This window comes from Lissotriton helveticus, chromosome 2_2 (genome assembly GCF_964261635.1).
Source record: "Lissotriton helveticus chromosome 2_2, aLisHel1.1, whole genome shotgun sequence".
NCBI classification, from domain to species: Eukaryota; Metazoa; Chordata; class Amphibia; order Caudata; family Salamandridae; genus Lissotriton; species Lissotriton helveticus.
Genome location: NC_136060.1, coordinates 37,221,540 through 37,248,978, shown reverse-complemented (window position 1 = coordinate 37,248,978; position 27,439 = coordinate 37,221,540). Strand labels below are relative to the sequence as shown.

General features: G+C 42.4%; 1 protein-coding gene across 26 annotated transcripts in view; it reads left to right on the top strand.

The window, feature by feature from the left end:
* Window positions 1–27,439, top strand: part of SORBS2 (sorbin and SH3 domain containing 2) — a 687,606-nt gene that overhangs the window by 359,961 nt on the left and 300,206 nt on the right. For 10 of the 26 annotated variants that reach the window (XM_078678047.1, XM_078678046.1, XM_078678049.1 and 7 more), the window contains 3 exons: window positions 2,349–2,969; window positions 9,268–9,732; window positions 23,816–23,954. In XM_078678047.1, the coding sequence (XP_078534173.1) occupies window positions 2,349–2,969; window positions 9,268–9,732; window positions 23,816–23,954 (1,225 nt within the window). The remainder of the gene's footprint in view (window positions 1–2,348; window positions 2,970–9,267; window positions 9,733–23,815; window positions 23,955–27,439) is intronic. The other 16 variants (XM_078678069.1, XM_078678068.1, XM_078678070.1 and 13 more) reach the window with 4 other exon arrangements.

Here is a 27,439-nt window from a genome sequence, read left to right as displayed (position 1 = left end):
GAGCCGGGCCTGAAGAACCCAGCACGAGGGCAGGTGGGTGCAGCAGTACAGTGGGAAGGAAACGAGTGCACGGGGGAGAGAAGAGGAGGGGAAAACACTTCACAAAACCTGCAGCGAGAGAGAGCGAGAGAGAAAAGCAAGAGAGATGGACCCGAAGGGAAAACAATACCCAACAAGCATTTACAAGTGGGACACGGACAGCGGGAGGGGGGGGGGGCAGGAACGGGAAGACAGACAGCGGGAGGGGGGTGCGGGAACGAACGGGCACACGGAAAGCACTCACCTGGACTTCCTCCGTCGGCGGTCGGCCGCGGAATGACGAAAAGAAACCTCGACGAACAAAAAAATAAACCCCGCCCACCGCCGCACTGACGTCCTAAAAGGGCCGGATGAGAAAAATTCTCAGAAACGCCCACGAGTCGCCTCGCAGAATGACGGACGCCTCTGTTTCCCAATGGCTAGCGCCCATTTATGGAGCTAGCCAATGGGAAACAGAGGTGGGACGAACATCCATACTGGTACACAAAAGTTTTCGCCTGTGCGAACCGCTGCAGCTTTTCGCCAGGCGAAACCTAATAAGGAGCCTAAACTGACCGATCATAGTGGTGATTCCATGTCAAGGAAATCTTATTTTTAAACAAAGGAGCGTTTAAATATGAGAAACTGTTTGAATCTAAGGAAACCTAAAGAATCTCTCAAGTTTAGCCATCAGGTGGCACTTCATTTAGTTCTTGTTGCATTTGAATCCTCTGCGGCCTCATGCGGCATGTTCTTATCTAACCTATGTTGAACATGATTGATCAACAACAGCGCAAACGTGACACATCTTAAGTGCTGCATTTATCTGTCTAATGAAACATAGCAAGCCTAGGGCACAAACATACGTATTGCAGAAATTATGTGCTGAAGAAAATGTTGTAGATTTTACATCAACCTTTAGTATGTCGGGCAAACGGTGTATTCTCTGGTTTACCAAATGACAAAATGATGGTGACCAGTGGGGAGAACGTTCTTCCAAAAATTGTGTAAACATCAGGGTTGCTTCACAAAGATTGCTTCTTGAGGGGCATCTTTAATCTACTTCAGGCATCTTACACTGTATTCATGAATTGCTGCTCTGAAGAAAATCTGAAGACGCCTGGAGCATTGTCAAGATGCCATTGAGCAAATTCTTTTGAATTCAGTTTATGCACGATTACCGTAAATACTCTCCAGGCATTTCAATATTTACTGAATCCAGACTTTGTGTATACTATAACGATGTAAATCAGAAATGTCCTTCTTTTATCTGAACTCCTCTAACCCTTGGTGAGGTGCTTTTCTAAGTGAAGAGGATGTATCTCTAAATAGCAAAGATAGAGCTCAGCCTCTTTCTTGGTAATAGGAAAGCTGCAGTTGTCAAAATCCTGTCTCTAATCCTATATTCAGGTGAGAGAAATGCACACAAGTTCTATAAAAAAAGTAAGGCTAAATTGTTAGCAAAATGAAACAAAATGTTTTGAAATTGCACCTATTTACCTGAAATCTGTTGACTAGCACTATATTTTAGCACAAAATGCTACCATGAGTCAGTTTTTGATACAAGAACACATATGCACTGTTAAAACAATGCAAAAAATAAAAGCATCATGAACAACAGCCACTCACATAAAGCGGAATTCCTGACATTTCGTGAACTACGCTGGCGTTATTTAGATGTCGCCCAGGCCTAATCTGGTGCAAAGCGCATTCTGCCTCCTAGTCATTCCAAGTAATACATCTTTGTCATTGAGGATTTGGGATTAGAGGCATATGGTATTTAGCCACACCTTTATCTAATCCTACAATGTGTCTTTCATTGGAAAAGTTCTAGTTGTTCTAAAACATGCTATGTGATATGGGTCCCTCTGAATGCAAAAAACTGCAAACTACTGTACAGGTAAAAGTAGCAATATTGTCCTTAAATACCTACCATTTTATGTGTCTAGTCAAAAAGTACAATCTGAGATGAGACAAGACTTTATGCTGCCTTTCACAATGCTTTACTTGTTTTTCTGAAAATGCTTCTGCTGTCTGAATGTGTTGCCCTAAAAGCTTATTCACTATGCCCTGTCTATAAGGCTGTTTTCAGAGCCAGCCCAAGCTTGTTAAACTTGAGTTACCATTCAAAAGATTCATTATTTTGGGCTACCGAATGGCTAAGATATTGTGTGATACTCTCATGCAAACAACTTACAGAGAGGGCTGTGTGCCATGCATTTGCCTTATTGCTTTATTTACAATTGCTTCTGTTTAGTTATATTGCTTGCTAATACTTGCTTCCTCTCTGTTTCTTCTGCCATGCTGTGTGGATGCTTTTGGCATACAAGGCCCCTCTGCCGCCCCCTAGAAAGGAGAGCTTTCGCAAATCATCGTCAATCAATCAGCAGAAGGTTGAAATCCATGACCAGTCAATAACTAAGCAAAACCCTCCAGATGTTATATATTCCATTAACAAAACTGCCACTCAAAGTACAGTTTATACTGCAGAATCTAGCACGGTAGTATCGCATTCAGAAAGAATTCGAAAATCACTGACCTCCTCCCCAGGTACAGGCATAAAAAATGCAGCCGTGACTAGCAGCAGCTCCCATCAGCAAGAGAGTAGTAGAGTGGATTCCCAGGAACGCAGAGTTTCTGCTATGAAACTAACCCTAGCCGGACTTCCAGTCAGTAGCCGCCCTCCCAACTCGCCTCCATCCACACAAGTGACTGTCGAACCCACATTCCTGCCAGGCACTCATTCACCTGTCCAAAATCCTATAACTGAGACGCGCACAGCCTCCATTTCAATACAGATAGCCCCTCCCCCTGATACAAAGGCAGCCCCCAAGCCTAGAGGCCAAGAACATCCACCTGAGGTTTTTCCAGAAAGTTCCAAGGCGCCTTCCAAAGATGCTGAACAGAGGTCTACAGTTGCTTCTTCTGCTCAATTCACCGACAGTCAAGTGGTATTTTCAATATTTTAGTCTTTCACTTTAGTCCTTCCTTAACTAGTTTAACCCATTTCTCTTTAAATTCTTCACATAACACTCAATGGATGTCTTTTTCCAAAATCAAAGTTTGTTTCTGTTAAAGAGTGACATGAACTAACAAGTGCATGTTTGAGGTATTTTTAAATACCTATTCACCAATTACGGACTAATTTTTATTTTCATATAGTTACTTACATTGCAGATCATAACTTGACAATAATTAAGAAGTAGTCCTCTGAAAGTTGCCTGCTTAAGCTTTCTCTAGAAATGTGTTTTAGCATAAATTGCAAATAGTGCCAGTGTTCCCTTTAATTAAAGTATCTTTTCATTGTCGTCTTTCCACGAAGTAAATATGCATGCCTTACATATAATGATCATATGAAAAGTTACATGATTTTGTTTTAAACCTAGTTGCAGTACTTTACTGAAATGAAAATAATACATGTTATATCTTATCTTCTGTTGTGTAGCCTAGCTATTGCGTATATTTAATATGCAAAACCAAACATTACTGTGAAGTGACAGCAAAAAAGGACTGGGGGCAAATGTTTACAATGTTTCATAGTTACTTAATTCCCACAAGTCATTAATTTTACTATTTGAGGTTCCCCCCTTTTTCCTCTTCTTCTTAATAACCAGCATGTTAGTTGCTCAGTTTCCCCGTGTCACCAAAAGCTTTATTTTGCATTAAAATGTTTCTCTGATTTTCGGTTGGGAATTGAGCTAATGTTGTTTCCTGCTGCTCTAAGAGCCAGCATATCTGATTCCACTTCTAACTGTGGTTATTGTTTTGCTAAGATAAAGATTTGTTTTCATGATTCTAGTTCTGTTTGTGAGATTCCTCATTCTGAAAGGATATTTACCTGATGATTATAGGTTTTGGAAGCACAGTAATTGCATCTGAAACTAAGCATGATTGTTTAAATGAACATTACTTTTCATTTGCAAAAGGTACACTTCACTTAGAGCTGATAAAGCATTTCCATATTGATCAACTAATTGTATGGAGTATTGCTAGTGGAAACATCGATATATATCCAAGGTGATGTGACAGAATTACCAAGAAAAGGATGTGATTAAACACTCATATATGCAGGACATATGCAGGACTGAACCGGTCTGGAACTGCAACTCCAGGTGGACAAGACATATGGCCCAGGGACATATACCCCAATATTCCAAAGCAACAGTATTCTTCTCAGGACGAGCTGTGCCTTTAAAACTATAAGCACTCCACCAGTTTGTGTTTGTCTTCAAGATCTCAGAACTGATGATGGTCCAGCAACTTGCACCTTACTTGGATACCCTCCATCTCATGGTGCTCCTTCAGCTACGGCGTTGATCCAGGCCTTGGGGCTGAGGCATCTTACATGGCGGTCTGTAGTAATTCACTGGCCGCTGTGGATGAGGGTACCAATGACTTACTGACAGAGCTAGATATAGTGCAGTGCATCATTCCATAATGCTCAATAGGTTGAAGCTCTATGGACATATTCCACCCCTGGTTCAAAGGTGATATAGGTAATTTCCTCTCCTGTGTTTTTACCAGGTGAGAGTGGTATACTTTCTCTCTCTTTGATCGGGCTTGATATGGAGCGTCTATCAATGCACCCTTCGTTCAACATTGATTTTCAGTTGCTGCATAAATTCACGCCACTTGATCTTCCACTCATTCCATGCCAGTCCCTTGCGGGGAGAACCCATGTGTCTCTCTTGGGTTTGTTAAAAATTCCTCATAATATAAAAGCGTGGTCCTGTAGCAAGACCACAAGACACATTGACCGTAGCTTGGAAGCTGTTAGTCCTCAAGGTAGTATTGTAGCTCCCAGGTTACTATCTTCAGATTTACACTGGACAGGGAATTGAGGATTGTGAATTCTTATTTTTTTTTAAAGTGGTTTAGTCACTATGAAGGCTTCATTGTGGACGCTTAATTGCACTAATAAAGAAAAACAGTTATAGTGTAAAAATACATCTTTTGATGACACTAGCCCCACTGAAATCAGGTTGCGGTAATCCGGGTTGGTGCTAACTTTCACTGTTCCAGAGTTCTGAAAAAGAGCAGTATAGCAATGGGTTAGGAATATGAGGTCATGGACCAGCGCAGGTGTGTTTAGTGGTTATAGATTATATTTTGTCAGTGTCGCTATGATTAGTGTATTATTGCTGATCCGAGACTGCAGAGATCAAACTCATCTCTGGTGTTCTCCTAAACACTATTTTTGGAGCTTAACACGTATTTCTGAAAGTTTTCTTTTTTCTTGCCAGCAGTAATTAGTCAATAACTGTGCCCCTGAAGCTGGCAGAAACATCTCGCTTTCCCTGGTATCTTCACAGTCCTGCAGCATGCCTCTTTAAAACTTTGCAATGTTTTTAGAACCACTTCCTGCTAGATATCATCTTTAATATTATGAGTGTGAAGAGTTTTCCAAGAGCCATAAAATCTGTAGTAGATAAGGAATCCCTCGAGGAACCAGGCAAGTAGAGAAGTCAAACATATGGAAAGAGCTGCTGAAAGTTCTCAACAGTCATATATACACCTCTGGGTATTAGCGCGCGTTATAAATCCTAATTTAATTTAATTTCATGTCTGAATCGTGGTACTGAACTAGAATCTGAAAAATGTAGGGCTTCTGCTGTGGAAGTAGTTGACATGTCAGTATAATTTAACTACTGTTTAGTGCGACAGCTACCTAGAGCTACCTAGAGAGTTATGCCCGTGACCATAGCTAAACGTACAGGACTGGCTGGGAATCCTTGGTTCAAAATAATTTTTTTTTAAATGCAGCTTCCAAGGCCTGTACCAGGTGATATTCAATAGCTCTGAAATCATCAACCAGCGTGTTCAAGATGTTAGAGCTCACGTAAGAGAAAGATATGCCTCCTACAGTGGGCTCGTGACAAATAGCAGATGTTCTGAGATCATAGAAAGAACTAGACAGAAGGGACATGCATCTATTTAAGTAGGAGTGAGGGCAAAGACGCCCAGTCCTAGGCATGGCACAGTGACCAAGACAAAGGCATTTAAAAGGATTCTTGATGAAAAAGGAGCTTTGCTGGGAGAGATCTGATCCCTAGGACAAAGTGCTAGAACCAGCTGGGCTGCACCATGTTAAAGAACCTAAAGTTGGGTAAACCACAAGTTATTTATACCTTCCATGTACACCCAGGGTCATCCATTGATGTCGTAATGTTGCAGAGAGAATAATACTCCAGTTGTGAAAAATATGTTGCGGACAAGTACTGATGCGCAACATGTTGCATGTCAAAATATTGTGCACACAAATATCCGCTGACATAAATATTGGGTACTAAATATTGTTTACAAAAACACTGTCCCATTCAAAGTAAATGTTCTATTCTTAACTCTAATGAGGGGACATTTTTATAGACAATATTTAGGACACAATATATACAGCATACAATGTACTGACAACAATACTTTGGTACCGCACCATGCTCATCAGTACATGAACATATATCATAAGCATCCTTGTCATGATGATTTCTTACAAATACAAATGTAATATTATAAGTAGTGAGACTTATTAATAAAATATGAACTAACCTGTGGGAACCCTAGCGCTGAGTTAAAAAGCCATCATGCTAGTACTGCACACTATTCTAGAGTTGGAATATTGGCTTTCCTTCTGGAGACCCTTGTAACTTATAAGGGCTACGAGATGCATTTTGTATCTGAGCACGTGTTGGCTATGAAATATTCACATGAATCGGAAGCCTAAATACAGACATTGAAACCTGTCGAGAGATAGTTTTGAGATTGTTTCACCTAAAAAAACATAGCCTCAATTCTAGCATTAATATAGTAGTTTGCCTAAAATATTTTGCTAATTATTAACGTGCTGCATACGCACACCGCTTCTTGATCCCCTAGATATTCCACGTGGCAGTCTTTGAAAGAAAAACACATGCAATGTAATCAGCATTTTGTGCATGTTCCCAAAAAGTGATATCCATTTGGCAATACATCACAATAGCTCTCTATGCTCAAAGGGTGGAAGCTTCTGCTTGGCTGGTTCATGCCAAACGAGAGCTACCACCCTACTCTGCAATCTCAGCACTGACAGGCAGGGACTGCTGCTGGTGATGATCCCTGCTCAGATCTTGCATGATGTACCAGGTGGCTTTGGGGGATCTCCTTTACAGCCACTGGTGTGGGAGGTTTCTGAGAGAACCCCACCCTCTCACCCCCGAGTGATGGTACAGAGAATCTCCTCTCCATGGTGAACCATCACTTACCTGCCTCCACCCATGGGAGACATTTCTGCCAGTGCTGAAACATCCTATACTCTGTCCAGAGGAATCAGCCCAACATTACCTTCCAAATCTAGAAAGCATGTCCTATTGCCTTAATATACACCTTTCAAGTAGCAAGGCCACTCTAAGCCTTGCACGGATGCTGTACTTGTGGCACAGCATAGAACAGTCTGAGGTTTCCTGTAGAACAATCCATAACATGATCTGTTATTTCCTCTGGACTAATCCACTTAAGGAAATCACCCTAAAAGCACATCATTAGGATTGGAAGTGTCTGCTACACAAAGGTGTTTTTACCTCAGTTGACTTCACACACTACAAGTGGTGGCTTTTTCATTAGATTGACCGAGATATTTGGCTAAACTAATAAGACTGTACTGAGCTGAAAAGCTGTATACATGTGATTGCTCACCAAACCTATGTTGGGTATTTGAGCTACTGCAAAAAAATAGGTGCTTACTGTAGTTCCAATGACCCTATTCACAATCGTAAAGCACACTAGCTCCTCACACGTGGGCCTGTGTCATGTAAAGACCCGCCCTGCGCTAATACCATTCTTCAAGCTTCAAGTGCAAGTGGCCCTACTTTATATTACAGGTGGAGACACAAGAACCCTCAGTAATACTGACCTTGCATCCATGGGTTCCGCCCTCCATTCAAGATGGTGAGTGTCCTAATTTGCAAAGATGTGTTCACCATGCATGTGAGTGAAACGCTATTACCTCAGCCAGATGCTTTCATGTACAAAGGACTGGGGTGCCACGTGAGACAGGCAACACATGGAATTCATGCATGCAGGGTTCATGCATGTAGGATTAGTGCTGCCCATAAAGGAACGGGGACTCTGGACCACTCCCAAACGTTGGGTTAGCATCAATGGAGTGCACCCCACTTGGGAGGGAGAGGGCAAGGAGAGAGAGTCTTGTCCTCTATTGAAACCATGACTGACTGTCACATACATGACCCTGTCCAAGCAGCCGGGGCCATGCAGGCAGAACATACCCAAGAGCAGCCCTCATCTGGCTCTGTGTGTGGACCTGGAAGGCCCCCTGCTGGCGTCTGCACTTATGACATGGCGGCTTTGTAACTGTGACGTGGTACACGCTAGCAAGCATGCAGCTTGAGGTTGTTCTGTGGTCACTCAGGTGCATGGCGGCGGTGCTATGTACAACCTGGTATGTAAGTGTCACACGGCCCAGATCAGCAGCTCACACCTCAACTCAGAGTGCACAGTGAGATTTGCTATTATGCTGCTAGTCTTCCCATCCTAAACCGGCTCCTACAGATGTAGCAAGGAAGCTACAAGACATCTTTTATCATTTAAATGAATTTTTTGAAACAATAAATTAGTTGAACACATTAAGAAGGAGTACATTGGTGCTATTAATATCGACAATGTAGGTGCAGGTTATTACATTTAATTATATAACTGTAAAGTGTTGCTTTCTCAAGCTGCGTCCATTAAGCTCACACACATCGTGCACATAATCAAACTTTATCTCGTTTTGCGATGAAGTTGAATTTTTAATTCATGAAATTGGATAACATATTTGGGGTAGCTGCAGCTTCCCACATTTTAACAGCACCTCGACTGTAATCTCATAATCTAGCAATCCATGGAAGCATGGATAAAACACAGATCCGGAACCTAAGCTAGATCCAACCTTAAATACAAACCAAATATGTTTAATGCTAAACTCCCAATCAAAAAGAATAATAGAAACATGCAGATTGTACTAGAATTTAGCAAAGCTTTTTACAATGCAGTTCTCATTAATTCACAGATGGTGTCACATTCCGGAACTGTAGCCATTTTCATTTATGTTAATATTCTAGTGTGGAACCAGGTGGCCTTATTTCCTAATGTAAATACAACGAGAGCTCAAAAGGAATGCTGAACTAATTTCTTTGTAAGTCTCCAAAATCATTTAAAACTGGTGGGGATGTTTTTGTTAATTTGGTAATGTTTTCTTAATTTTTTTTCTTTGAAACTCAGCTTGGAAACCAACAAATAACTACAAAGTTGATGGAGGTAATTGCTTCACAGTCACACAGGCAAATGTCGGCGGAAGCTTCTGCACTGCCACTTCCTCTCCCTCCCGTGCTTCCGGTTAACAGCGGCTCCTTCCCGCCAGAGAGTGGCACCTGCACTGAATTACTTACTTTCCCAACGCTTGATGATTTTGTTCCTTCACGCTTCCTTAGATCCCTTGCACAATCCTCTTACAAATACCCCTACCAGGCTCTTGGAGATATGACTGACCGGAAGGAAGCAGGCTCAGCTTGCGTGAGTGAGTACTCCTCCCGCACAGTGAGCGAGTCCTCCACGGCCATTCTAGATGAGCTGCAGACATGTGACTATGACACTACTGACCGTTCCGGAACACCCTCCCCCACCTTGAGTCAGACGTCTGCAGTGACAGATGGCACCACCGTAACCAGCACCGCTACCATCTCTCATGTAATTATCCTTCCTTTATTGCCTCCTTATCCTTGATTTGTGAGACTTTAACATTCTCCTCTGGAGGAACTAACACTTACCCATCACCTTACTTTTACTCACAAATGCATGGTTTTCTCTTCCGTATTGTGTAATTGGCAGTTAAATGCATGGTCAGGCCCAACACGCTGATGATGAGTTTCGGACTCATGAACGCTAAATTTTATTTCTGAATTAGCTACACAATTCTTTGGGTATTGTCAACATCATTGCATCTTTCCAATGCTTTAGAGCTACTCATGCTCATTTAGAGGCAATGATGTTATCGTGGCAATGCTGTCAAGTTTATGGGATTGATTTGCAAAATTGATTTCATTACAGTGTAAATTGAAATCCTCAGATATAAGAGGGAAATTAAGGTAGAATTGTCAGAGTATTCACACAGGCAACATTCACGGAGTGTCAGCATTAAAATTCCATGATCCTGTGATAAACAAATGAGGGATTACTATCATTGTCCAAACTTTATAATCAGTTTTGTAAAGCACAATGTTTACCCAAAGGGTGTCCTGGTACTTAAGTAATCTTCTAAAGGCTAGATGAATAGTTTCTAATCTTAAAACCAGAGGCAGATCCATTCATTCTGTGAATGCTCAAAGTGAGAAGATATGGCCACTAATACATTCTCTTTTGCACTGAGGAACCAAAATTCTTTTGGGGAACCAACATTCTTGCCGAGGTAGTAGAAGAAAGCTGTCTGTTTGGTGCTTAAGGCTGGAATTTGGTTTGATTATAGACTGGTCAATTTGGTGGAATGCCAAGTGAGCAAAACAAAGGCCTTTATGTAAAACTCTTTTCTCACAAAGCAGCCAGTGCAATTTGGCCGATAAAAGGTGAAATAAGAGTGCATCTTTGGAGGCCCAAGAGTACTGCCAGGTTCTTAATCAGTTGCCGTCTCGCTAATAGACCTTTAGAGCAATATAAACAAAGCATGTTGCAGTAGTTAATACTAGATACAATTGTTACCTGAAAAACTGTTTTTCGGCATTGTGGAGGCAGAAAAGAACACATTTTTCTGATCTTCTTTAAATAGAAGAACCAGGAGGTAACTTCTCTAACTTAAGGTTGAATAGATAAAGAATTATCAAGGGTGACTCTTAAATATAATGGTAAGGGATCCGTAGGGGAACTAGTTTCTGAAGCTACCAGTAGCTGTACCAGAGCTGTTGGGATTCACCTAGGATAAGGATTCTGCTTGTATTTGTGTGGGAATTTAAGGCATTCTCCTTAATGTGGGATTTCTGCCACCAATTGTCAGATGTCCCATTTGCAAACACAAGGAGATGCTGGACGGAGCGTTGAAACCTTTCAGACACTCACCCCCAGTCATCTGACCAATTTAGAGTGAAATTGTGCAGTATTCGTCAAACTCTAAATCACCTTCTTAGTCAAATAGATCATAAATCTTAGTGCAACCTTCTTGTTAGATGGATTGAAGAATATATATTCAAAGTTATGCAGACTTTGTGCCATGTTGTTCCGCCAGTCGACACTTCGCTGCCTGCTCTGCAGTGCGTGATTAAACAGCACTGCAGTTGTGCGTGGGAAATAACGGTCAGCAGGTTGGTAAGGGGAGCAGGGTGTCGGGTGAGGAGGGCAATCTCCATTGAAAATAAAAATAAAGCATCAATCATCGCAGGGTAAACATTGGTGTTAAGAGTGAGTTGGTATTTTGCATGTGGTGAAATGGCCACAAATCATATTCAAACAAGTCTACAGTTTTGGCAAGATGTGTCCAGTGCAGTGTTTTATAATACACATGCCTATGTTGTTTCTAGGCGATCTCAAGCTACAGAGAAAAAGAAGCCAAGTGACTAGTAAATAGTGTTTCCTATTGATGCAGGTTTTATAAAAAAAATCTAAGTATTGCAAGCAGCAAAGAAAAACGTACTTTATTGTGACAGACTACAAAAAGGTTAGATATATTTCCTTTCAGCATATGTCTCTGTTTTGGTTAGCTGCACCAGGAATAGCAGTGAATCTTGCCTATCTTTACCAAGACTTGCTTGAATGTCACATAATAACCCAGAACCCTCCACCACCCCATCTCCTGATCACTCCTCAGATCTGTGCTTGGAAAGATGAGGACAGTGAACAGGAAGTGCAAACCAGAAACATGGGAAATTTACTGACAACCAACAGCTGGGTCAAAAGCTAAAGGCTTTATGTGACCAAGCCCAGCATCCGCAGCACAATAAATCCACAAACACGCAGGTGTAGGTAGGTCTAAATGCTCCATATTGTACAATGGGCTATCATTTTAGGTGACTTGTTCAAACTCAATGTGTAGAGTTGCATTCAAAATTATCAGTATTATTAACGTGAGGGCCAACTAAGTATATTAGAAATGGTCAGAAACTCTGCTCTGATAGGTCTTTTGAGTGAGACCTGGCTCAATAGTTGTGCCAAGCTGAGGTTAGACCTTGTTGACTTGAGGCAGACGGTTGGGTTCAACCAAAAAGATTTCAATGGATTTCAAGTAATTTTTGAAGTACTGTTCACTCAAGTAGGAGTTGGTCATGTAGGTATGAAAGCAACACCTTGAGAAAACAACTTGACTGAAAGAAAAGGTCCAATCAGGGAACAGTTCCTCAAGGGACCAAAGCTGGGTATGGTGCCCCCATTCGTAAGTGGTCGGGTTCTCCCTGTCAGTTCACTGCTGAATAGCTTTCTTGCGACAGCTAGAATGAGCTGCTAGTGCAAACCTCTATTCTGAATCAGCAGCAGAGGTTTGCAATAGGTGATCCTGAAGTTGAAAAAAGTGCTGGAAGTTAGGGCTCTAGAATTGATGTAATAATTGCTCACAGTCAGTTCTCTTGGTGGTAGCTCTTCAGGTGAAAATTGTTTCGAATGATTATTGTTCACACACAATGATAAAACAGGTTTGATACATTTAGAGTGAGTTGGTGAGAGCCCTTCGTAGAGTACTTGGAGAGAGGTGAAATCTTCTAAATAGAGTCAGTCTTTGAAATGGAGTACTGTACGAGCACAGAAAGCTTTGTACTCTCATTACTTTAACCTCAACTCTCCTATTGGCCCATGAAGTAGGATCTTTATTTTAACTCAATATCTCACGTCTGATAGACCTTTCTCTGTCATAGTGAGGTAGATGTAGAGACAGGATGTCTAACTGTCAGCTACCCTATAAGGACCACTAATTGGTAGCCAACTCACAAATTGGTAATCAGGTTAAGGTAAACCATTCTTAGGACCGTACTGTAGAAATAAGGTATGATAACAGGTAGACCGAACCTCCTGAGAAATTTAGTCTAACCTGAATCATGCAAACTAAGTGCTCTGCTGTGGCTGCTTAGAACAAGAGCAAAATAACTTGATGTTCTGAAAATACTCTGACTATCACGGTTATGCATTTAAAGTTTAGCACAATTTCTGTAAAATAAAATTAGACACAATAAGACTCAGACAACTTTAGAATGGTTGATTATTCTACTAAAGATCCAAAATCAATGCATATACGTAACATTTTAAGAAGTTCAGTCATATAACTAACAATTCGAAATATAAAGTCACACATTTAGTTAATGTAATCTAACCCTAAGTAAGAGAATCCATTAGAAGGATGGCTTTCTTGCAATCATACAATATGATTTCTACCTCCTACAAAGCAAGAAGTTGGTTCTCGAAGATTCTTTAAGCATGGGGAAAGGCGATCAAGTTAAAGTCCACTGGGGACAAAGTCCATAGATAAAGAAAAGGGAATGGACCATAAATCAGGAAAAGTTCAAGTCTGGTATCTCGCCAAACTGAGATGTATGACGTTACATTGCGTACCAATACCACGCGTGCCATTACAACACGGGTATTACTACACGATGTAATGACAACGACATGCCATTACATCGCAAACTTTTACGACGACTATGCCTTTACCACGCATGCCATTACAACGCAAAGGCTTGCGTGGTAAAGGTATAGTCATAGTAAAAGTTTGCAAGGTAAGTGACTTTACCCTGCCCTACACTAAACCCTAATGTAGTATCCCTGCACAACCCACCCCCAACCCCCAGTCCTCTCCCTACATTTACACTACCCCCACACTACCCAAACACCACTGCACTACCCTAAACCCTAACACTTCCCCCAGCACGACCCCCTACACTACACAAACATCAGTGCACTACCCTAAACCCTAAAACACTACCCCCAGCACGACCCCCTACACTACCTAAACACCACTGCACTACCCTAAACCCTAAAAGACTACCCCAGCACAATCCCCTACACTACCCAAACACCACTGCACTACCCTAAACCCTAAAACACTATCCCCAGCACGACCTCCTACACTACCCAAATGCCACTCCACTACCCTAAACCCTAAAATACTACCCCCAGCACGACCCCTACACTACCTAAACACCACTGCACTACCCTAAACCCTAAAAGACTACCCCAGCACAATCCCCTACACTACCCAAACACCACTGCACTACCCTAAAACAATACCCCAGCACGACCCCCTACACTACGCAAACACCACTGCACTACCCTAAACCCTAAAACACTACCCCCAGCATGACCCCTTAAACTACACAAACACCACTGCACTACCCTAAACCCTAAAACACTATCCCCAGCACGACCTCCTACACTACCCAAACACCACTCCACTACCCTAAACCTTAAAATACTACCCCCAGCACGACCCCCTACACTACCCAAACACCACTGCACTACCCTAAATCTTAAAACACTACCCCCAGCATGACCCCTACACTACGCAAGGACCACTGCACTACCCCAAACCCTATAACACTACCCCAAGCAGGACCCCCTACACTACCCAAACTCCACTAATCTACCCTAAACCCTAAAACACTACAACACTACCCTAAACCACTACCCACACTACTCCCACCCCAAGCACAATCACCCTTACCTTTCTTTCCTTGTGGTTCCTCTCCAGCGTCGCAGTCTCTGCTCCCTGCTTCACGTCGAGGGGCAGTGCACGTCGTTATGAGGAAACAGAAGAGCCTCTGTTTCCTCACAACAAGGAGGATTGGCATTACATTGCATGCGTGTAACAGCGCAAGTGATGTAAAAACACGCGTAGTAATGGCTACACATTGTTACATCGCATGCGTTGTTACGCTTGTGATGTAATGGCATTGTGGGGAAACAGCCACGTTGTAATGGCTGTTTCCCACCAAACTGCTGCAAATCGTCCTGTAAGCCAGTTCATCAGCCAGGGTAAATAACAAAGACATAACAGAAATGGTTCCGCAGGCAGGTTGGAGGCAAGGAAAAATGCCGAAGGGCAGCCTCACCTTAAACGGAAGCTCTCCTCAAAGGCACAAAAAGGAATATGTGAAGTCCTATGAGCACACTCCTTCTCCTGTGTATCGTGGTTCAATAGTTCCATCTCTCTAGGTACAAATTGTTACTTCCACTTAATTTCCCACATAAGTCTTGAGAAACAAAGGTTCTTGCATCCTCACAGGTTAGTTGACACATGTGGTGAAAGTGTCTCTTTCCCACCATTCATACACAAAGGGAAAATAACGGTCTTTGTTTTTATAAAGAGTGTCATATGGATCAAGAACAAATAAAACAACATTCGAGAACATATCAAGTCCAATGCACAAAGCTGTGAAATAGTGCAGCCTAGAGAGAAAGACATCTTCATGTTTTTAAATTCAACATTTCCATCTTTTAGTACTGTAAATCCTAAAATCTAAAGCTAAAAAAATCTAAGTTTGAATGTAATGGAATAAGTCACATTATCATTTTAAAAGCATTCTGAAATGTTTGTTAGTAAAACTTGCATAAAAACTGCTCCACTTTAATTATGGCCTACTGCTACAACCTAAAAAGTAACAACATGTGAATTAATTTTAAACATTACAATATCAAAATCGTTTCTAAACGCAACAATTGTGCACTATGATGGGTACTTTTTAAAAAAAATATTTTTTTATTTTAACTTGTTCTTCCACGGAGTAACTCAGTGTGATACAATCATAATTCCCACAATCATAAAACAAATATTCTCATTACATAAATCAAGGACAATGCAATACAGTGTCATTTTGTAGGAAGAGCATCTACCCAATTCCGCTATATAAAACTTTATAAATAAATAAATACATTTACTGTACACCTCCCTAAATAGGAGGATCCAAAAGAACAATATCCAAATCCTATACAAAGAACTCCCTACCTCCTCCCCCACAGGGTCAGCTAGATACACCCCACCCATCACATATAAATTATGATAATCAGTATGAAAACAGTGCAATAACTCAGTTACACTGTGTGCCCTTTAGGCTATCGCGGGCAATGGACATACCCCGCCGTTGTGCTCAGATTGCACCCCCAGCGTCCCCACAGTATTCTGTGAGGGAGAGGCTTCGACCTCCTCCCGAAGTGGAGCCTCCACAAGCATTCCCTGCCATGCACTCACGTCATCTTCTAGTTTGACATCATTTCGGACTCGTCTCATACGAACTACCTCTGCCTTTGCCCATTCTACTATGTTGGGTACTTCTACTGAAAATTTCAAACATCTACTAGCTTCCATCTAAAATTTGCAACACAAACAAGTTTGTTGGGACACTCTTCAAAGAAGTCAAATAGCAATGCTAAGTTATCATTATTTTCATAACATTTCTCGGTATTAATATAAGGTAATTGGTTACTTAAACATCTTAAATCTACTAATTGATTAATCTTATGGTTTTTACCACATCAAGCATGCTTTTACAGTGCTGGCTTATCACTTTTTCCAAGTTTCTGTGTCGTTTTTCTAAACGTGTGCAATGTACACATTCATTCTTTTTACTGTAAGTGTATGTGTGTGTCGTGTAAAGGCAAGATCAGCTTTTATGCTGCCTCAACTGCAATTATAGTTATGAACACCATTCAGTGCATTTGTGTCAGTGCAACTGAAATTCACGTTTTCTTTCACTCTCTACCGAAGAACAGTGTAATGCACTGGATGCTACGTTGCAACATCTATTGTGTATCTGGTTCAGCATGTAGAAACAAAATGACATTCTGTTGGCCTCCCCTAAAAACCTCAAGCACTAAAATGGTGAATTATTATATTCCCTCTTGGTGACTGTGACTGACATCCATGGGTAAAAGTCCATGTTCACGTTGGCTCTAATCACATACACTCCACAACAAGGCAGTCTCAAAACTTCATTGATGACCTAAACGTCCCACAGCATCTTGGTCTGGCACTGGATGACAGCCTAGAAATGATTTTCAGTATAGGAGGTACCTAGGAAAGTAAAATAGCCCTCAAGATGCCAAAGAAAGTAGGCACCCAGGTACCTCAGTTGTTGCCCACAGCATGGCAATTTATAGGTAGAATCTAACCTTTTGGTGTGGTACTAAAGCTCCATAATATTGACTTTACCAACTGAGACATTCATCATGACTTTACAGCACAGCGTTCATAAAAAAAAACTCTCCACCAAACCGTGTGTGACCGATCCAGTTTCCCCAAAATGCCTAACGGAAGGATTTTTGTCAAAGTGTTCTCTGGTCCTTTTTGTCAGCTGCTTCAAAGCATGTAACACCGGAATGTTGGTGGACGGGCACAGGCCTCCAGTAGGTAATGTGCAGAGTCTTCATGGTATCAAGATATCAAACATATTTGTTAGAGATGTAAATGTTCATGTTAAAGTCGCACTCTCAAGGAGCAAAACGTATGTCCGCCACCAATATATATATTTTTTATATCCCATTTTTCCATAGATCCACAAGTGGATTGTATGAAATTAATTGAATATTTCCCATTGACGAGCATTCCCTTCTTACTTAGATCACATCATCCTGGAATCAATCAAGCAATCAATCAATAGCATTTGCAAAGCACAGAACTGTCAGCCCTGGGGGTATCTGGGTGGTGAGGATGCCATGACTCTGTCGAAAAGCTAAGTCTTGAGTCTTTTCCTGAAGTCCGTTAGGGAGGGCGATTTTTGGAGGTGGAGGGGTAGGTCGTTCCAGGTCTTGGCGGCGATGTAGGAGAAGGAGCAGCCACCCCTACAATGTAACAGCTGCGGGGGTGTAGGCAAGGGCGAGTGAGGAGGAACGCATGTGTCTGGAGGTTGATGGAATTTCAGTCGGTGGTTGATGTAGGATGGTCTTTGATTGTGGAGGGCCTTGTAGGCAAGTGCAAGGATCCTGAATTGGCATCTCTTCACCAGAGAGGATAAAGCAAGTTATATTGCTGTAATACAATAAGGATCTTCATATGTTCCTGAATAGTCAAAACAAATTATTTAGCCATGCTTTGCTTGGGAACAGATGTGTCAAGATGTTGTCGGTTTAATAGCCTCCGGGTGATTCTGGAACATCTGCAGAGAAAAAAAGATCTCTGAAAAGAAATTCCTCAGGAAAGCTGCTCAGTGTCAAGCTCATAAAATACTAGAGAGTGGAGAGGTTGTCTCCCGAATATCCTTCTATCCATTCTGGGTGAGAACGAGGCAGGCTGAGGTTCGCAGTGCCCATTAAGGGTGCCCTCTCCCTAGCAAACTCTGACTTCTGCCTCACCCCATGTGTACCCAAAGCTGGATAACAAAATATACTTTGCTGCAGACCAAAAAGCTCCAGGTTCTCTTGTAATTCATATATTGAGTACAGACAGCCTACTTGTCCAAGTGAAATAAAAGCTTATTTATGTCTAGTGTATATAAGCATTTATTTGATATAATATGTGCTTGTCTTTCAGCGAGCCCTCTTCACATATTAGTCTGTTGTATCAGTCACATTTTTATTCCACCAACTACAGCATGGAGCAGTGAATCATACCACTTAAGCCATTGGCTAACTTCACTGTGAGTGACAACAATCTGACCTTTCACAAGGAACACACCCACACACAAAGCAGCTCCCTTAAGTACCAGGCACTACTTATGGCAGTGAGACCCAAAAATATTTTTGGTCTTCGCAATTTTTTTCAGATTTGTTAGGGCCCTGCCGCACCCCGGACCATATAGTTTTCCAAAATAATTTCCAAATCAAGAAGCACTGCCAAAGCCAAAAGGCTTATAGCCAATGCCAGACCAATAATTTTACCAATGCGTGTTCTCCTCGCTCCAAGAATACTGTTTTAAATAAATTTCCCACCAAACATAGGCACAAGCAGTAATTTATTGTCTAAGAAGTGAACAATGTAAATCAAACTGCAAGAACTTAGAAATGAGATGAATCATCCTCTGTTGGGTACATTTGGAAGAAACACACCCCTGATCATTCACACTGGCCCCAGCAGTCTTGTGTGAAGCGGTTTCATCCTAGAAGTGAAGGCATACAGGATAAGCACTTTCAAACTGAGGAAGGTTCTTTAGTGTTTTCAAGCTGATGCACAGTATGAAGTCCTAACTTAAAGGAGTATCAGTTTAATGTTATTTACTGTCGTCAGAAAACTGTGCTCACTAGTGAAATGGCCACATCACCATCTGTGCATTGAGTTGTTGGTGCAGCCCTGAAAGGGCAGATTCAGGAGGCTCTTGCAAACAGCTTCCCAAAGTAGGAGCCTGCTGGAGGTTAGAAGACGGGGCTTCAAAGGATGAACTCTCTGCATGCCAACCAACCCAAGACACCTTAAAGAGTGCTGTGGGCCTGGAAGTATCCAAAAGCTGAGGGGGGCGAGAGGGAGCAGAATACTTCAGACTGAAATGATTATACTTGTCTATGGAAGGCAAAGTCCTACCACCAGTTCTAGTTTAGAAGGCTCGAGGAATTCAGTAAGGTGTCAATTTGAGATCTGAGGATGTACAATAGCGGGGAATGTCTTCTAAATGTATCCTTTAATAGCCCAGCGGCCAAGCGATTCAAACCGGGTGGTGTGTTATAGACAACAGTTGATAGGACATCTGTGATATGTGATTGGCCTTTCTCCTTGCCCTTGAAGTCTATGGGCCACTGCTTTGTTAGATGATACGCTATTCCTTCTGTACAACTATAAGAAGTGTTTCACTGTCGTGAGCATGCCTTTTGGAGTCCCAGTCAACTTCCCCAATCCCAGGGTTCTGTTTCCTGTTACTTGAGCCTCTTTTTCGGTATTGCTTGCCATTACACATGTGTGAACACGGTCCGACTGGGAACCAAAACCAGCCCTGGCAATTCCGCTCGACTGACCCCGCTACGGCCAGTCCCGCCCTGGGTGTGAGCAAAGTCCCATGGGGATCCAATGCTGGGGACAGGCAGATGGGCAGGACACAGAGGTCCACACAATTCAAAAGAAGGGAATCAGGCCCTCCACCCATTCAATCAGAGCCCTTCAGAAGAGTGCTGAAGCAGGGGATGGGTGGACATGCTGTAGAGATTTAAGAGTAGCGATGGAAGGCTCAGAAAGCATTAACTCGACAGAAGAAGAGTTATTCTCTGCATTGACCTTTCCTCAGTGTTTTGCTGACAGAAATGTTTTCGAAGAAGCCTGGCAGACATGGCTTTTTAATTAGCCAGCCAGAGAACCATTCCAGTGGCATTACAGTCCTCACATAGTATTACTGCTTGTGAAAAGCTATAGTAATTTAATTATCACAACTTGAAGTTATCCTGAAACTATTTCACAAAGAGTTGTGACACCCAAGATAGAGATAGGGAAGGGTTCCCATTACTTTGCAAAGACAGACATGTCATGTGACATAAACTCAAATGCTGCAAGCAGGCTGCTTTTGATGAATGTGTGAGGTACAGATGAGGAAGACTTCGATATTATAATTTGTATTCTAAAGTGAATACTATTCACAAGTATCCTGCCCTGCGCGCTCCCAGTGCTTGGGATCAGATGCCCAGGGAGGTAACATGCAATGCAGCCGGTGAATCCATTCTGTCGAGTTTGAAATGAGATCTGAAGTTTTCTGCCTCTAGAAGGAACAGACCAGCCTTAGACCACATCTCCGGGACTACATGTCTTCAAGTCTTTCTCGCAGTGTTCTTCCCTTCTCTGCGATCCTTGCCTCCTATCTTCCGTCTCCCTAAAAGAATAGAATGTCCTGTCCCTCCTATGGACATCTGGTTCTTTTCTATTTACCAGGAGCAACCAGAGAAAATCTGCAAACCATTAAAAGTATACATTTCTCAGTACAGGCATAAATCTTAAAAGACATGCAACATTATTTCATTCTGCATGCACAGCAATGGGCACCTTTAGGCAAACCGACACTTGTATACAGAAAACAGTTCAATGTTCTTAAGCAGGACATCCCTCTTCCTTCAGTCTGCACTGACTGCAGGTTACTTACTGGCACAGACGGTGATTGGCAGATGCTACTTCCGTACTCTGCATTCGGTTTTCCGCTGCTTCCCCGCCTCTGTTACCATTGCGAACCAGAGCAATCAATGTGGTTGAAAATTTCCAGAGTGCCCAGACACAACCCAAAACTGACCTTGGGCACATCTGTATTTTCTCCCATACTCGTGTGCTTTAAACACATCTCCTTTGGTCCATTCTGGAGGACGCATGTATTTAATGACTGATCTGAATAACATAGAAGCTTTAACCCCTTGGGTGCTCATGAGAGCTCCACGCCGTCATGAGTCACGGGCGGCATGTTCTTATGAAGGCGTGGAGCCATCACGCGGCACTAATTCTCCACCTGTGCGGGCAAATTAATGAGCGGGCGGGGTCATGACGGCACCACGCCGTCATGAGCACACGCAGCCCATGGCTCATGACAGTGTGGAGCTGTCATGAGCACCGAAGCGCCACGCCCACCCCCTAACCCCCCCCCCCCGCCGCCGCATAATTTGCGGTGCAAGGAAGGGGTTAAAGTGCCCTTAGCACCATGGAGTTTGTAAAGCTTACATCCCAACTAAACAAGATTACGAAGGTGTATTAGTCAAACAGTTCTGTTTCTGACATTTAGAAGCCCCTCGTGTGCCAATTCAAAGCCCCCTTTGTTGAAAGAGGCGAGGTAATAGGTTCTCCTTAGCTGTGTGGGGCCACTTCACTCATGTCATCACAGGCACTTTGGGCCAGATGTATGAAGCCTTTTTCCCGTTCGCAAACGGGCCTTTTCTCAGAATCGGCCTGTTAGCAAACGGGAAAAAGCCTTTTGGGATGTATCATCCCAAAAGGTCCTCGCAAAATAGGGAATCGCAACATTTGCGATTCCCTTTTTTACGAATGCATTTAAAGAATCGAAAATTGCGATTCCTTAAATGCAATTTTGGAAGCACCCAAGTTGTGCGATTTTGCAAATTATCACGAACTTCAAGTTGGTGGTAATTTGCGATTTCCTTGAAAAATGCACTTTTTTGCATTTTTCAAAGTGCCATGTGGCGCACATAAATGCCCTTAGGGCATGTATGTGCACCACATGTGCACACATTCATATTTCATGAGTGCAACAGGGTGTCCTTTTGGCACCCTTGAAATTGCATTCACATTTTACGAGTACCTATTGGGTACTCGCAAATTGCGAATGTCTTCCCATTCATTCCTATGGGCCTATAGGCCCATAGGAATGAATGGGAAGGTATTCCTTAATTGTGAATCGCAATTTCCAATTCTCAATTAAGGAATTTGTAGGAATCCCAATTATTATTGCGAAACCTGCACACATTGGATTTTGCGAGTCCTTAATAGTGAATCGCTAAAATTTGCTATTGAGGACTCGCAAACTGTAATGATGATACATCTGCCCCTTCGTCCTCTCCTGAGCTTTTATCCTCCATGTCAATTCTGTCAGGTGTATTAATCAAACTAGGTCATTGTAAGAAACCGTAACTACAACACCCAGAATGCATTTCATATCATATGAAAACCCATATTTGGGCACATCCTCCATCGACATCACGAAGTGAGACGGCCACACTTCATTGTGGTCAATCAGCTCATGGAACAGTGAACATAAATTGGTGTTTAATTGTCAATATATTTTTTGCTTAGTATACTTAGAGAGAGGAAGAGTAAATGTGTAAAGGGCACAAATGTAATAGTACCTCGATAACTGAATTTCTATCACCAACATTAGAGAGTAGGAGCTAAGATATTCCACCAACTGGTGTCTGCTGTAGGACTTACCTAGAATTGTGGAAGCGAATCAAGAGAGATCAGAAAATGTATCTTAGCAATTCAGTGGTCACTGCATCCGAGCAGCCCATGCCATGTAGGCATGTTTAGGTCAGTCCCCTCCCTGAAGAGCACCATCAACCTACACTACAAAGGGTGTATGGCACGAAAGTGCATGAAGGAAAGAAATACCAGCCATAGATCAATATTCAGAAACATTAATTCGGTTTCTTTTACGGTTCTCTAAATTTTTTGCCTCCTTCATCAAAACGGTTAGACAACGACTGGATTCGTAGTTTAGTAAATACTGCTACTTACTCGTAATTTATATGTCTTAATTGTGTTTATTATATTCATTCGAGTACTGCCTCATAATATCGAGTGATTCTGGCAAATCCATCTCCCTGTGCCTAGAAAATTGAAATCTAAATCTGCTAAGTAATATCCATTTCACGTATATGATCATCTCCCAACACTGCACTGTTGCGCCCTAGCTAGGTTTGCGCTGTATAAATTCCAAATTCATATATACATACATTAGCACACTATGCAGGTTTAAGGTTGCTGACACAGGCCTCTACCATCCCCAAAATAATACCTGTATTCAACCACATCAATTCAATGTTTGTGTGTTGGACGCTCCTATGTCTGCCCAATCAATCCAGAAATTGTTTGCTGTATCAGGGTAAAACGTGTCCCATATTAGTCATTGGCCATTACATTTTTCAATTTATTGCATCCTGAGGCCACTGAGTGCCTTATTGTATGTGACTGCTTATGACGTAGTATGTGATATTTGATAAATATAATCTATTTTCAAAAATGTCATCTAACTAACAAGTTCTGTTTACCCAGGCATGCGCACTCATACCATACATAAAAATGTGTCATTTAGCACTAGAATGTGATTAATCAGCATCGTTGGGTGAGCTCCTAATATCTGACTCTGCCGGGACTGCTTGGTCCTATCACTATGCTCTGTTGTATCTGGGCTATGGTAAGATCTGGCCATGGGTGCCTCACTTCATGGACTTGTGTTTGTTTTCCCAGACTCCGGTTACAATGAATGGAAACTCTGGCAGCCGGGGCAGTCCCATGAGTCACTTCCAAAGGCCTTTCTCCCCTTCCTACCCTTCGCCACCAACGCTGAGCTCCAACATCGCCGCCTTGCAGCACGGCCGGATGAGCGGTAAGTGTCCATTCCATGCATTATGCAGCAGGTCCCGGCGTTGACACTGCACAGTTTAAGAGCTATGTACAAAGGCACAAAAGTTGCTATATCTGTGTGTACCTGCTAGGAACAAAATCTGTGACAGACGCACCCATGCACAGGCCAAGAGTCAACACCCTCATGAACACCCTTTTTGAGGCTGTTTTAAATGTCTGCCTTGAAAAAACTAAGAACCTAGACTTTTTATGACACTGTGTTCTACTGAATCGATTATATACTCCACTTTATTTATTATTGTAAAATCGAGAATACGTACTGTTATGATGTGAATATCTTCTGTCTTTTTATGCACCGCATATGGAACCGAAGGATAGTTTTTTTCCTTTACTAGGTGTGTGCTTATCATTTGCCACACATCAACTCCTCTTCAGGCATTCATTATTGTATTGTGTTTATATAGCACTTACTAGCCATGATGAGGTGTTGAAGTGCTCTTTCAGCGAATAGCACACTACTCCTGAACTCATAAAGGATTAGTGGCGAGTTAGTGTAGTGAAATATTACATTAATTTGAGCGGTGGATATGTTAGTCTGTTATTTGAATTGGGAAGGATAGTGGAGGAATAGAAGAGGGGAAAGGTTTGCATTTATATAGAGGGGAAAGGTTTGCATTTCTAAAGTGCTTGCTACCCTGATAAGTTATTGAAACGCTTTATAGCGGGTAGCACACTACTCCGGAATCCAAACTGGATTAGTGGGAAATTAGGATAGGGAAATATAAAATTAATTTGAGTGGTGGACATGTTAGTCTGGTATTTGGAAGGGGTATGGTCTAGAAAGTTTTCTTTTCTTTTTTATTGGAGTTCATAGCAGTAGTAGGGGGTTTGGGATGAGTAAAGGGAAGGTAGAGGGGGAAGATTCAGAGGGAAGGGTTTAGAAAGGCTTGTATGAGAGATCTGAATATTAAAAGAGGTATGGGATGATGCAACGAGGGGTAGAAGAGAGAAAAGTCTAGAAAGGACTATTTTAGGGATCATAGTAGTGGTATGGGGTTTGGGATGAATGAGAGAGTGGTGGTAGAGGATATATCGCATGGGGTATAGGGTGAGAAATAGGGTAGTGCATTGGGAAAAGTAGTAGGATGAGATTTCAGGTGAGTCAGAGAATGGAGGGAGGGGATATATTGAGAACGGTATAGGGTGAGAAATAGGATAGTGCATTGGAGAGAGTAGTAGAATGTGGTTTGAGATGAGTCAGAGTGGAGGTAGAGGATATATTGCAAGAGATATAGATTGAGAAATAGGTTAGTGCATTGTATATGCTGAATAAGAAGCAAAGTATTAAATATAAAGATACACATGTACATAGAAGGTGTGTATATATATATATATATATATATTTTCCCAAACCGCATCCAAGCGTTTCCCTGTAAACGGAGCTCATGGCACTTCAGGGCGGCCTCACGAAAGGGCACAGGGTGGCCCCCAAATACCATCTTGGCAAACAAACGAAGTGAGGCCCAATGCAGTGGTAACAGGCTTTATTTCCAAAGTGATAAAAGCGCCTGCCTCTTAGAGTCCCTTAAGTCAACGTTTTGGCGTCCTGCCTTTTTCTCAGACTGGACTTGCAAGCGCCCAGGTGTATTCGAGTTCAATATAAATAGGTACATCACGTGACTGCAATCACGAACTACTGCTCCCAGTGTGCATTGTGCATGTGGTGATAATGGCAAAGTTCCGTTTTTCAGCACAAGCACTCAATCATGGATTTTCATTTCAAACAGTCAGGTGAGGAAAAATTACCGCTGCTCTTGTAAAGATGGTAGGGCTCTGGAAATGCCGTTTTCCAACTGTAAGATCATGACAGGATGTGCTCCTGTCTGAATCCCTTCCACGCGCTGACAATTTTACCACAGTGGAAATCCTTGTTAGGTATGCAGACACGAGTGCGCCAGTCTCCTTATTAACATTTTCCCAAACCGCATCCAAGCGTTTCCCTGTAAACGGAGCTCATGGCACTTCAGGGCGGCCTCACGAAAGGGCACAGGGTGGCCCCCAAACACCATCTTGGCAAACAAACGAAGTGAGGCCCAATGCAGTGGTAACAGGCTTTATTTCCAAAGTGATAAAAGCGCCTGCCTCTTAGAGTCCCTTAAGTCAACGTTTCGGCGTCATGCCTTTTTCTCAGACTGGACTTGCAAGCGCCCAGGTGTATTCGAGTTCAATATAAATAGGTACATCACGTGACTGCAATCACGAACTACTGCTCCCAGTGTGCATTGTGCATGTGGTGATAATGGCAAAGTTCCGTTTTTCAGCACAAGCACTCAATCATGGATTTTCATTTCAAACAGTCAGGTGAGGAAAAATTACCGCTGCTCTTGTAAAGATGTTAGGGCTCTGGAAATGCTGTTTTCCAACTGTAAGATCATGACAGGATGTGCTCCTGTCTGAATCCCTTCCACGCGCGGACAATTTTACCACAGTGGAAATCCTTGTTAGGTTTGCAGACACGAGTGCGCCAGTCTCCTTATTAACATTTTCCCAAACCGCATCCAAGCGTTTCCCTGTAAACGGAGCTCATGGCACTTCATTGCGGCCTCACGAAAGGGCACAGGGTGGCCCCCAAACACCATCTTGGCAAACAAACGAAGTGAGGCCCAATGCAGTGGTAACAGGCTTTATTTCCAAAGTGATAAAAGCGCCTGCCTCTTAGAGTCCCTTAAGTCAACGTTTCGGCGTCATGCCTTTTTCTCAGACTGGACTTGCAAGCGCCCAGGTGTATTCGAGTTCAATATAAATAGGTACATCACGTGACTGCAATCACGAACCACTGCTCCCAGTGTGCATTGTGCATGTGGTGATAATGGCAAAGTTCCGTTTTTCAGCACAGGCACTCAATCATGGATTTTCATTTCAAACAGTCAGGTGAGGAAAAAATACCGCTGCTCTTGTAAAGATGGTAGGGCTCTGGAAATGCCGTTTTCCAACTGTAAGATCATGACAGGATGTGCTCCTGTCTGAATCCCTTCCACGCGCTGACAATTTTACCACAGTGGAAATCCTTGTTAGGTATGCAGACACGAGTGCGCCAGTCTCCTTATTAACATTTTCCCAAACCGCATCCAAGCGTTTCCCTGTAAACGGAGCTCATGGCACTTCAGGGCGGCCTCACGAAAGGGCACAGGAAGGCCCCCAAACACCATCTTGGCAAACAAACGAAGTGAGGCCCAATGCAGTGGTAACAGGCTTTATTTCCAAAGTGATAAAAGCGCCTGCCTCTTAGAGTCCCTTAAGTCAACGTTTCGGCGTCATGCCTTTTTCTCAGACTGGACTTGCAAGCGCCCAGGTGTATTCGAGTTCAATATAAATAGGTACATCACGTGACTGCAATCACAAACTACTGCTCCCAGTGTGCATTGTGCATGTGGTGATAATGGCAAAGTTCCGTTTTTCAGCACAAGCACTCAATCATGGATTTTCATTTCAAACAGTCAGGTGAGG